Source organism: Accipiter gentilis, chromosome W, assembly GCF_929443795.1.
Source record: "Accipiter gentilis chromosome W, bAccGen1.1, whole genome shotgun sequence".
In the NCBI taxonomy this organism is placed as follows: Eukaryota; Metazoa; Chordata; class Aves; order Accipitriformes; family Accipitridae; genus Astur; species Astur gentilis.
This window is the reverse complement of record NC_064918.1, coordinates 13,096,193-13,108,953: the sequence shown is the minus strand read 5'-3', so window position 1 is coordinate 13,108,953 and position 12,761 is coordinate 13,096,193. Positions and strand designations below refer to the sequence as shown.

Genomic DNA, 12,761 nt, shown 5'->3' with positions numbered 1-12,761 from the left:
CCTAATATCTAACCTAAATCTCCCTTGCCTCAACTTGAGGCCATTTCCTCTCGTCCTATCTCCAGCCACCTGACAGAAGAGACTAGCACCCACCTCATTACAACCCCCCTTCAGGTAGTTGTATTGCTCCAGTCTATAGCTCTGCTTGCAGATGGTAATTGCTTATGGGAGAAGGCTGCACTGGTCCTGACTTTTCTAGATGATAAGGGAAGTGATTTTATGAATGCTAGAAGCTGCTTTTTCCATACCACCAAATACCCAACATGTCAAAAAGGAAATGTGCCATGTTAGGCATGCAGACTATCAATGAGAGAAAGGCAGGCCCATGTGTTTCTGTGATACATTTTCTGAGAAATGTCTGACATTCAGGGCAAGATAAAATAATGAAGCAGTGATAATTATTAATGTAAAAAATGCTGTGCTCTGCATGGCATGTCTTTGAACTGTGAGCAAGGAGAATAATGCTGACAAGGCAAAACAGACTTTAGGAACTTCAGCAAACAGCTGCACAACAGGGAGTAGTTTTAAAAGGCACCAGCCATTAAAGAATTGGGCAACTTGTCAGACTGTTTCAAGATTATGCTCATATACAGCATTTTTATTAGAAAGCTTTTAGCTTGTTTTTTCAGATTTGCTCACAAAAAGCAGATGTTTTAAATTATTGGGTGTTGTTTATTCAGTTAATGTTTTGCAGGTGGTAATAATTCTTCAGCTTTTGAAAAAAGCATATCAGAGAAAGTAGAAGACTCTCCTTTTCCAAGTGTCCCACTAGGGAAATGACAGAAGGCTTCTAGATCAGTTCAGAATGTAATTGAATCAGTCACTGGAATTTTCTGTAGTTTGTCACATTATACTTTATTAATACTACAAGACAGTAAGATGCCTGTTTAGAGGAATTTATGACCTGAATTAAATCATAGAATCATTGAATAGGTGAGGAAGGAACCTCTAAAAATTGTCTAGTCCAACCTCCCTGCTCAGAGCAGAGTCAGCTAGAGCAGGCCGCCCAGGACTCTGTCCATTCAGGTTTTGAATATTGCCAAGAATGGAAACTCCACAACTTCTCTGGGCAACCTGTTTTGGTATTCAATCACCCTCACAGTATGTGGCAGTACATTCCCCCCCACCCCCCCATCCTGCCAGCAGGAAACAAAACTTCTCCAGGAAGGGAGAAGGGGAAGGAAACCCTGGAGGCTGCAGGTTGAAATTTGAACTAGCCAATCGAGATGCACCAGGTACACTGAGGTGACCCTCCTAGCCAATAGAATTAAATGACCACAGGTCAGATTCGACAGGGGTATAAACGGGGTCCCGCCAGAGGACACGTTGGCAGTCCTCCTTGGAGCAGCGGGTCTGCAGTTGGGGACTCCTCTTTGGGTTGGGGCACCACCCGAGGTAACTCCTCGAGGGAGAGAGCCCTCAGCTTTTAGGTGAGCGATACGTGTGTTTTGAGCCATCTCTTTAAATCTTGGGGATTCTTAAGTCAGCCGTGTAGTATTAATTCTCTTTACATCATTGAGCCTGTGGTTTTATAAAATGTTACCGGACTTCTAACTAACTTTTGCTGAAGAATAAGTCTGAGCTTTAACACCTGTTGGATTTGGTTAGTCGTGCATCCGTAACACAGTAAAAAAAGTTTTTTCTTCTGTTTAAATGGTATTTCCTGTATTTCAATTTCTTCCTGTTGCCTCTTGTCCAGCTCCATCTTCTTTAGTCTCTCCTGCCCCCCCCCCCCCGCCTCAGGTATTTATTACATGTTGACAAGATCCCCTTGAGCTTTCTCTTCTCCAGGCTGAACGGTCCCAGCTCTCTTGGCCTCTCCTTGTATTCAGACACTCCAATCCCTTAATTGTCTTTGTGGCCCTTCAGTGTACTCACTCCAGTATTAATCCCAGTACTGATCCCTAGGGTCAAGTGACTTGCTTTCAGCTGGACTTTGTGTCACTGATGACATCCCTTTGAGCCTGGCAGTTCAGACAGTTTTCAGTCCGTCTCTCTGTCCACTTGTCTTGTCTCCACTTCATCAGTTTGTCTGTGTAAAGGGAACTAGGCCTTAAGCCTCATTGTTTCTAAGACTATTCATATCAGACATATAACTATTGATTAGAGATTGTTTTAGATGTGATTAATAGAATGCAGGTGCTTATAAAACAATATGCATAAGCTGCTTATTTGTCCCTTGTGTAGCCCTCACCATGGCTGGCTTAAAACCCAGTCAAGCTGAATCAACAGAAAAAGGATCATACATCTTAGACCTAAGACATAAGAATAGATAAGTGATTAACTTTAGAGTAAGATGAATTAATAAAACAATCTGAGTGATTCTCAGAAATTCAAAGGTGATCTTTGATGTATAAGAAGATAAGTGACTGTGGTGACTGGAGACCTTCTGCCTATGACCACTAACTTCAGAAGAACTGAGACGAGACAATAAGAATCAGTTGGGACAGGAAAATGTATTGGACTTTTGAAACCACTGGAGAATAGAGAACTGAGAGTTCGTGGAAAAACACCAAGAATACCAAGAACTTCTTTTGACAAGACATCAGTTGCATAATGTTTTGTAAAATTGTATATATAGCAGGCATTTTTGAGTTATCCTTCGCCATTCACTGCAGTGGTGGCCCAACTCTTGAGTTGTTAATAAAGCAAACCTAGAGAAACCCACGTTTGAAAACTCTTTAACAGTCTATAAAGATGTTTTGGGAGACAGTGTCAAAAGCCTTACTGAAATTTAAACAAACACCCACTGCTCTCCCCTCATCCACCAAGCCGGCCAATTATGTAGTAAACAATAAAGCATGCAAAGTGAGTAATATGTGAGAGATTATTATGGTCACAGCATGTATTGGATTACCAAAAAGATGATAGTATCTGACTGCCTTTCTTTTACAGAAAGGCTTAGAACATGTGTAGGGTTCAGTTGATAAAAATCAGCCGCAAGTTTCAGTATTCGATCCGGTTTTACAGCAGTGGCAAGGACCTTGCAAATTATTTACATGGGGAAGAGGGTATGCTTGTGTTTCCACAGGTAACGAACAACCCCATTGGATACCGGCGAAATGGGTCAAGCCGTGGATTGAGCGACCAGATGCCACAGACAACTCAGAAGAGCAAGAGGCAGCGGAGACGTCAGCAGGTTCTGAAGCCCTAGATAGACCGACTAGACAAATCACAACGGAGACCGGCAGTCAATGTGGAGATTAAGAATGCATGTAAAAAACATGGAGTATGATATCGTTTTTGAATATGTATTTTAGTGCGAGTGGGTAGAAAAGAGAGTAAATCTTAAAAAAAAAAAAAAAAAAAAAATTTTTTTTTAACCACTGTAACAGACATTCAACTAATCATAATCAACTAACCTACTAACCTATAACTAATTGTATAGAGGCTAAGCAGTTTAGAATAAGTGCTGTAGAGAATAAGTAAATATATATATATAGTTTAATGTTAATCAGTCCGCAGCGAAACATTACTCACAGAAGCCGAGTGTGGAAGTAGTTTTCAGATACCTGATATGTAGTCGTTCATAAAAAAAAAAAAAAAAAAAAAAAAAAAAAATTACTGAAATTAGAAATAAGGTCATAGACTTAGTTAAGAATCTAGAAATAGGGCGATGGGAAGGTCCATTTTTCATTAATAACCTCGGGGCGAGATTATGCTTATGTTTTCACAGGTGCAAGCCCCTGATGGACTTCCGTTTGATTTATGCGACCATCATCACCTGAAGCATCATAGATGGTGCGGCAATACGAATTCCACCTCAGCCAAAAACTAATGCGTAGGTCATCTTAGCTAACATAACAGATTAAAATTCTCAGTGCATTACGGCCGCATCACAAAGCCCATGAACGAATTGATAAGATAACTATGACTTGTGCAGTGCGCCTGGCCAGCGAGTGCATGCGTCATAGGTTTTCAATTGAGGTGGATTTTGGCACCCGCTGGCCACGTGTGCTAAAATCCATTCCTCTGAAAATGTATAAATACCGGGATTTTCCGAAGAGCATCAGGCTGGTGTGCAGCAAAACCATAGTTGCCTCCGTAGGGACACCCACATAAAACTGACACCTACTGATTGCTGGGCTAAGTTTGCGGAACAAGACAGCAATATGCTATCAAAAAAAAAAAAAAAAAAAAAAAAAAAGTGAGAGAGGGGGAGATGTAGGGTTCAGTTATATGGAACTTAGTTATTGGGCCTGAAAATAGCTCATGGTCACAAGTCTGTTCCAGGCGCCTTTAGAAGGCCTTGAACAGAATAAATAAGAAGATAGAAGAAGAAAGATCCCAATTAGGAAAACACAGGTGCGCATTCCACGATAAAGGGAACTTGGCACAAACAACCTCAATTCAGGGGCTTATCTTGACCAATTGGACTAAGACAAGTCTTGTATGCTCTAATTAGCACAACCAATTATGTCTTATGTTTGTGCGCGTGGACAGTACCGATGTAACCAATCACCGCTTATGCTTGTGCGCGTGGACAGTACCGATGTAACCAATCACTGCTTATGCTTGTGCGTGTGGACACCAAGTGCTTGCATGTAGTAGCCAATCAAAGTCTCTCAACAACTTAGAGAATTGTATAAAAATGATTAGCTAAGCTCAATAAACTGGCGACTTTAATCATCACATTGGTGTTCCGTCGTCCGGGCCCCGCACGGATTAATCCCTAAACCCTACAAACATGTTTGATTTGAGGATGTGTGATCAGATCAGAAATGAAGACTATAAATGCTACTGATACAAACCTTGAACAATCACTACAGTGAGAACAGGGTGCGATTCTAAGGTATTTAAGCACCTTTTGTAATTGTTTCAGGTAAATCAGATGCTTTTATCCTTTAAAAACAATGAGTCTCAGGTGTCATCTTTTTAAGGCATTTTTGTAATATCTTATTTTAAGTCTCTAAAAGATTCCAAAAATCCTAATCCAAAGTAGTCATATTTGCCATCTCCAAGTGTACCCAGTGGATATTACTTTTTCTCATTACCACAAGTAGCATAGTACATCTACTATGCCCTAACTCCGGATATCCTGTCTGACTCTGGCCTTTTGATAAAAAGGACAGCTTAAACTAGAATATGTCACTGCACATCTGTTAAGACCTGCTTTTTTAGAATTAATTTAAAAATTTGTTTCTGAGAGGGACTTTTTTTTCTGATTGCTAATTGCATCTTTCCTTAAAAATATTTGCCATGATCTTAGTTACATTTATTATAATAAGAGCTGTTTTTAAAAAATCTTATCAGTTCAGAAGAAGATATTGTAAAGGATCGAAGGCCTCACATTCAGGGCGAAAGGTACAATGTGACTAAAGCTTCCAAATACCAGCAACTCCTAACAAATTCTTTGTTTCTTGTCTCAATTTCTGAAACATTGAAAGTGTCAATTTTAGGTAAATATAACTGATTATATCAACAATGTTACTTTTCAGAATAAATTCCAATCTCTTCTTTTGACATCAGAAATAGGATGTGAAATCCAATGATGTCTCCTGACCTCTGTTTTCATCAATTTAGAAAAGTTTTTGTCATTAAGCAGTAGCATTCATCATTAAAACAGATTTCTTACTTCTTGCTACATTTCCGCCTTATTTTTCTTGACATAACTGAATTGTAAGTGACCTGAAGAAGGGATGAAATCTCATTAGTGGAAGCAGAAGGCTTAATGTGTTATTTTAGAAAATGTTTACTAAACTCTTGATGAGCCACAGGTACACAGTTTTCTTAAGAAATCTGATGGTGGCATTGCTGTCTCTCAGCAGAAACCTTGCTGTGCCTGGATAGTTCTGTTTGCAAAAGCATGTAGTGTGGCATCACATGATGCAGCACATCCAAGGGGAAGGACTTGCATGAGCCATGCGGTACCAGCGCTTAGAACCTCCCCTTTACCTGCTGCTTTACTTCTTCATTATGGCAATATATTCCTTACCATGTGGCTAACCAAGTTTACTATGAATTCTATTAGAGAATGGAAATATGGTCCCCTATCTCCTTCTATTAACAGAACTAAATCCAAGCAGAAGATTTACACCTTTTCAAGTTAGATAGTTATCTGGCCAATTTCCTTTGAAATTTCATTGCAGCGGAGAGCTCATTTGGTCTGGTTATGTCCTGCCTGCCTGCCTTAGGTGTGATTGTTGCATAATTTTAATTTCTTCCAGGCCAAATTATAGGTACCCTGTGTCTTACTTTCCTCTTCTTCACATATAGATGTATGTCATCTGGGATGACAAGTCACATCAGGGACATGTGAGACCACACAAGGAACACCACTCTTTGTGACCATTTTAATTTCTGCCCCAGAAGCATGATCTTTTGTTCATTCAGCGATGGTAGCCTCATGATCTCATATTGTGTTGGGATTTTGCATACTTCTCCTTTTGAACCCTGCTTTGATCATAGTAAACTTTCTATTTCTTAGCCTTCATTTAAACTGAAAGGTGACAAACCAGATTTTATCAGTGCTGTCCTTGATTTAACAATGCTAAGGATGGATAAGGGTCTGACTCTTCATCATTAAGGAGTAGTTTATTTATCATTTTAAAGTTGTTTTCAGTAGCCATCAGTAGCTTTAATACATCTGCTTAAATTGAACTGAAAGTCATGTGGATTGAAATTAGTACAGGTTGTTTAAATGCAAGTCCAGGAGCTTTTTGTTAGATACAGGATATGGGGTATCTAGCAAAAATGGTTCTGCTATTTTGCTACTCTAATTTCTTCTTAAGAATGATTGTTTAAAATCTGTGCATGATCCTTTGAAGAGCCTTTCAATCAAGTCTATGCCTGCCTTGCTCCAAGGAGACAGTTCTTCCTTTAAGACTGGTTTGGGCATTTCTGCTTGGCTTGGCTTATAACTTTGATATGTTCAGCAAGACTTCATAATTTGCTACTGACACAAAGATAGTATAAAACATTTCTCACCATTCCACTAAATTTTTTAAAATCTCAAAATAAATGAGATTTATAGTTCCTTTTAACATATTAGGCATTATTATGTAACAGGGAATCACCAATCCCTATAAACATAATTCCACAGAGGAATGATATCTCCCTCTCAAACACATACTTAGAGCTTTATCCACTTGATGTTACTTCACATCCTGGGTTATTGCTTTAGCTATCAAAGTCCATGCTGCTTCTATGACCAAAAGGGGTTTTTATCATGAGGATACCATCTAGCTTGTATTGGTTTTGTTTGGCAAGGTTTTGGTAGCGGGGGGGGGGGTTACAGGGGTGGCTTCTGTAAGAAGCTGCTGGAAGCTTCCCCTGTGTTCGAGAGAGAGCGAGCCCATACTAGCTGGCTCTAAGACGGACCCGCCGCCGGCCAAGGCCGAGCCAATCAGTGATAGTGGTAACGCCTCTGTGATAACATTTTTTAAGAAGGAAAAAAAGTTGGGACGGAGAGAAACTGCCGCCGGAGTGAGGAGTGAGAACATGTAAGAGAAACAAGCCTGCGGACACCAAGGTCAGTGAAGAAGGAGGGGGAGGAGATGCTCCAGGCGCCGGAGCGAAGATTCCCCTGCAGCCCGTGGTGAAGACCCTGGTGAGGCAGGCTGTCCCCCTGCAGTCCAGGGAGGTCCACGGTGGAGCAGATATCCACCTGTAGCCCGTGGAGGACCCCACGCCGGAGCAGGTGGGTTCCCGAAGGAGGCTGTGACCCCGTGGGAACCCCGCGCTGGAGCAGGTTCCTGGCAGGACCTGCGGATCTGTGGAGAGAGGAGCCCACGGAGCAGGCTTTCTGGCAGGACTTGTGACCCCGTGGGGGACCCGCGCTGGAGCAGTGTGCTCCTGAAGGACTGCACACCGTGGAATGGACCCATGCTGGAGCAGTTCGTGAAGAACTGCAGCCCGTGGGAATGGCCCACGTTGGAGGAGTTCGTGGAGGACTGTCTCCCGTGGGTGGGACCCCACGCTGGAGCAGGGGAAGAGTGTGATCAGCCCTCGTCCTGAGGAGGTGAAGCGGCAGAAAATAATGTGTGATGACCATAAACCCCATCCCTGTCCCCCTGTGCCGCTGGGGGGGCTTGGTGGTGAAATCCGGGAGGGTAGTTGTGCCCGGGAAGAACGGAGGGGTGGTGGGAAGGTGTTCTGAGATTTCATTTTACTTCTCATTACCATGCTCTGGTTGATTTGTAATAAATTGAGTTAATTTTGCAAATTGAGTCTGTTTTGCCCGTGACGGTAATAGTGAATGATCTCTCCTGTCCTTATCTCGACCCGCGAGCCTTTTGTTATATTTTCTCTCCCCTATCCAGCTGAGGATGGGGGAGTGATAGAACGGCTTTGGTGGGCACCTGGTGTTCAGCCAGGGTTAACCCATCACAGTCTTTTTTGGTGGAGAATGCGGGCAATGTGAGGAATTTGAGATAAGGATAGTGACTGAGAGAGGTAACGGGCAAAACATGGACTGAACGCAGCTAGAGAGTTAAGAGCTGCTTGATAAGTGGGGAATCTTTATTGTTGTAATTGTGGTGAAGGGATGAGGGGTGGATTGTGTGTGTAAATTGTCCACTTTTGTCAGTTTTGTGATGATATTATTTTGATTTTGGTGTGGGGAATTATTTTTGTGATGTGAGTGAAGACTTTGTGTGATGAATGTGGATTTTAATGATAGTTCTTAAAAATGTGATGCACAGAGGCGAGGGGTGGAATGTATTGGTTTTGTTTGGCAAGGTTTTGGTAGCGGGGGGGGGGTTACAGGGGTGGCTTCTGTAAGAAGCTGCTGGAAGCTTCCCCTGTGTTCGAGAGAGAGCGAGCCCATACTAGCTGGCTCTAAGACGGACCCGCCGCCGGCCAAGGCCGAGCCAATCAGTGATAGTGGTAACGCCTCTGTGATAACATTTTTTAAGAAGGAAAAAAAGTTGGGACGGAGAGAAACTGCCGCCGGAGTGAGGAGTGAGAACATGTAAGAGAAACAAGCCTGCGGACACCAAGGTCAGTGAAGAAGGAGGGGGAGGAGATGCTCCAGGCGCCGGAGCGAAGTATAAAACATTTCTCACCATTCCACTAAATTTTTTAAAATCTCAAAATAAATGAGATTTATAGTTCCTTTTAACATATTAGGCATTATTATGTAACAGGGAATCACCAATCCCTATAAACATAATTCCACAGAGGAATGATATCTCCCTCTCAAACACATACTTAGAGCTTTATCCACTTGATGTTACTTCACATCCTGGGTTATTGCTTTAGCTATCAAAGTCCATGCTGCTTCTATGACCAAAAGGGGTTTTTATCATGAGGATACCATCTAGCTGTAGACTTTGCTTCTCTATATTTTTGCAGAATAATAGATTCTCTCTAGTTTTGCAACAGTAGTAATGGTTGGGCCTGTGCTCCATACCTCCCCATAGCCCAGGTGGAAGGCTTGTGCTAAAGGATGAAAGCTCTGTGGCAAAGTAGCTTTGAAACCTGTGAATCCTGTCTCAAATCAGTATTCTAAGGATACCAGCTGCTGTGAAGTGTGATAATAGCTATAGTTCCCTTTTCCATTAGAAAGGTGTTTGGAAGGTCTGGTATTCTTGGCCTGATTTCTGGCAATTTGCAGAATGAATTTGACAAGTTGGTCAGTTTATTTCAGCTGTCTTTAATGTTACAGAGTGAATTTTGGTTTTGAAAATCTCTGTTCAGAACATTTTTTCCAAATTAACTTTTTTAAGGTGTTCTGGTTTAACCCCAGTCAGCAACTAGGCACCACGCAGCTGCTTGCTCACTCCTCCAGTGGGAGGGGGAGGAGAATCGAAAAAAAGTAAAACTCGTGGGTTGAGATAAGAAAGGTTTAATAACTAAAATAAAATATAATAATAATAATAATAGTAATGAAAAGGAAGATACCGAAGAGAGAGAGAAATAAAACCCAAGAAAAGACAAGCGATACACAATGCAATTGCTCACCACCTGCTGACCAATGCCCGAGTAGCGATCTGCCCCTCCTAGCCAACTCTCCCCAGTTTATATACTGAGCATGACGTTCTATGGTATGGAATATCCTTTTGGCTAGTTCGGGTCAGCTGTCCTGGCTATGCTCCCTCCCAGCTTCTTGTGCACCTCCTCGCTGGCAGAGCATGGGAAACTGAAAAAAATCCTTAACTTGGGATAAGCGCTACTTAGCAACAACTGAAACATCAGTGTGTTATCAACGTTATTCTCATACTAAATCCAAAATACAGCACTGTACCAGCTACTAGGAAGGAAATTAACTTTATCCCAGCTGAAACCATGGCATAAGGGTAGATGTAAAAACAAGTTGCAATACATTCGGGTCAAATTAAAAATTTCCTGTGAAACAGTTTCTGAGCTCTGTGTGGCTTCAGCTAAATGACCTGTATATTCTACAAAGATGAAGAGTTCACTCAGCAGCAAAACAAATCAAGGTAGGAACTGGCTGAAACACATAGTAACCAAACTTTACTTTTTCTTTATATCTTCACCTAAAAATATTTGATCATCATAAAAAGGAATGAGTAACTCACACACTGCATAGTAAAGTATACAGTAATAACAACGACTTCATACTACTGTTCCTTAGAGTTGCAAGTTATTGTAAAAACTCTGAGGTAAGCTTCAGCAGAGATGTCCCAACTGAAGCAGTGCGTATCAGCCACCATTTTCCTTTCTAAGGCTAGCTGTGACACATAAGCTTTATAAATCAATGATAGAAAATGGACTTACAAATTACAGTAGGCAGTAACAGGCTTTGGTGATCATTCCTAAGGAAAGATGTAACTCTGGAACAGATGATGATTAATTCACAGCAGGCTTACTACAGAATGCCAGCAAATACATCCAAATGCCACCTTTAATTTTAAAACTTTTTTTTTATTCAAAATATTTCCCAAGACATGAGAAAACAGAAAAATCATAATTGTTAAGTTGGAGACACTTGTTATTTATCATAAGTTATCAAACATACAAAAAATTCTGACTTTGGAGAAGAAATCACAAGGAAATACTGCATTCTGCTTGACTTATATCCTTAAAGAAGTAAAAATACAGTTTTCATCGGCACACATTGTGTCCCATTTAAAGAATATTGAAAAGCTTCATAAGAAAAAATCAAACCTTGTTTTTTTTATTAAAGCAAGCCTTTTTACCCTCTTACATTTTGTAATTTATTTTGCCTAAAGTTCTTCAAATGTGTTCATATATATCCTGAGAGTTAATTAGAGATGCATATATGATTAACTATTTTTGGTTTTCCTCTTTCGTCTTCAGAAATGAGCTTACTCATATTGAGTTGATGTTCATTCTATAAACTGCATGATGAAATGTTATATGAAAATCTGAAATCATTATCTTTATATTGTACTAGTGTAATGGAAAAGGACTTAACTGCAAGGTTCAAGCAAATGATTTATTTGAACTTCACTTACAGACTTAACACGCCACTATTGCAGGTTTCACAGAGACAATGGAGGAATGCACTATTACAATTTTTTAAGGCAAGAGTAGCACACTATTACAACCACAAGTGATTCACAGACAACCACAAGCACACACCCGTTTACAAACTTAAAGCATAAACAATATTCACTTACCCCTCCAGGTAAGGGGTCTCAATCCCAGGGAAGCTACCTCGACCTGGCGTCCCAATCAATGGGGGGGAAGGGTTTCCTTCGCAAGCCAACTGTATAGTTGGAGAAGTGACTCCCCCATTTCCAACCTGAATCTTAGAGTTTTTATCCCCTGACTTGTGGAATGGTGTGTATGACTATGTCTGAGTGGATTATGATATATGCGTAAATGGATTATGTATATCTGAGTGGAGTTTCCCCTTATCTTTCCTTTGTTGGTCTGTGATTGTTTGAATACACAAGGTTGTCCTTTGAAACTGAAGCTGAAACCCTCCAGCTTTTTTTTTACCTTGCTTCCTCAGGCAACTGAATAGTGGTTGGATTGAGACTCAGGGCGTACTATTTGTTAAGGGATTTCAAGGCTCAGTTCAGGTTTTGGTTCTTTGAATGGTGCAGCCACTGCCCTGTTTAGTTTAGGGTTTATCAGACAACCCAGGGCTAAGCTGTCTGCACAGCTCCCCGTGAGTCCTCTCTGCAGAGAGACAGAGACAGGGCCTCAAGGCAATCCAAGGCTGGGTCACTTTTGTAACACCCCCCCCACCCCCCCCCACACACACCCCCACCCCACCCCCGTGAGTCACCTGTGTGCACTAGACATGGTGAAACTCGTTTCTGAACTATGAGCCAGACAATCCACCCCGTGACCTGAGTTGTAATTCAACCACATGCATGTCATCATTGACCGGTGTATTGGTATAAGTTTCATCTGTGTGTTTTAGTAGAGTTAGGTATTCCTCAGTTTCTGGGTGAGCCCTTACCTCAGAGATAGATTTTACAATCATTCTTTTTACACAACTAATGGCAATGCATACTATAATAATAGAAATTATAATAACAATCAGTGTTTGTAACAAGTTAACAATCCATCCAGAAAATACCAATCCTATCCTACCAAAAATATTTCCCAACCAGGTGTCCTTCATTTGGTCCTGCAGTTCATGAGTAACTTTGACTATCTTCATCTTCTGGAGGTTTTCCCGAAGAGGTAGTAACACATTAGGAATTGTGACGCAACATTCTTCTTGTTCATGGTTTGCTTTCAAGTATCCACACACCCCTTGTTCTTTGAGTAATATCATATCCAGTGCAAGTCGATTTTGAAGTGCAACTTTCGAGGCAGTTTGTACTTGTGTATTGAGCAATTCAAAATTGTCTTTAGTGAGGTCTGCCAAAGCTTCT

The 12,761-nt window shown here is 41.1% G+C and overlaps 2 protein-coding genes across 2 annotated transcripts in view; both read left to right on the top strand.

Moving 5' to 3' along the window:
* Window positions 1-3,243, top strand: part of LOC126035258 (splicing regulatory glutamine/lysine-rich protein 1-like) — a 134,849-nt gene extending 131,606 nt beyond the window's left edge. Inside the window, exon 12 of the mRNA XM_049793615.1 lies at window positions 3,032-3,243. Coding sequence (XP_049649572.1) covers window positions 3,032-3,154 — 123 coding nt within the window. The 3' untranslated portion in view covers window positions 3,155-3,243. The remainder of the gene's footprint in view (window positions 1-3,031) is intronic.
* LOC126035366 (uncharacterized protein K02A2.6-like) overlaps window positions 1-12,761 on the top strand; it is a 146,358-nt gene that overhangs the window by 43,767 nt on the left and 89,830 nt on the right. The window lies entirely within an intron of this gene.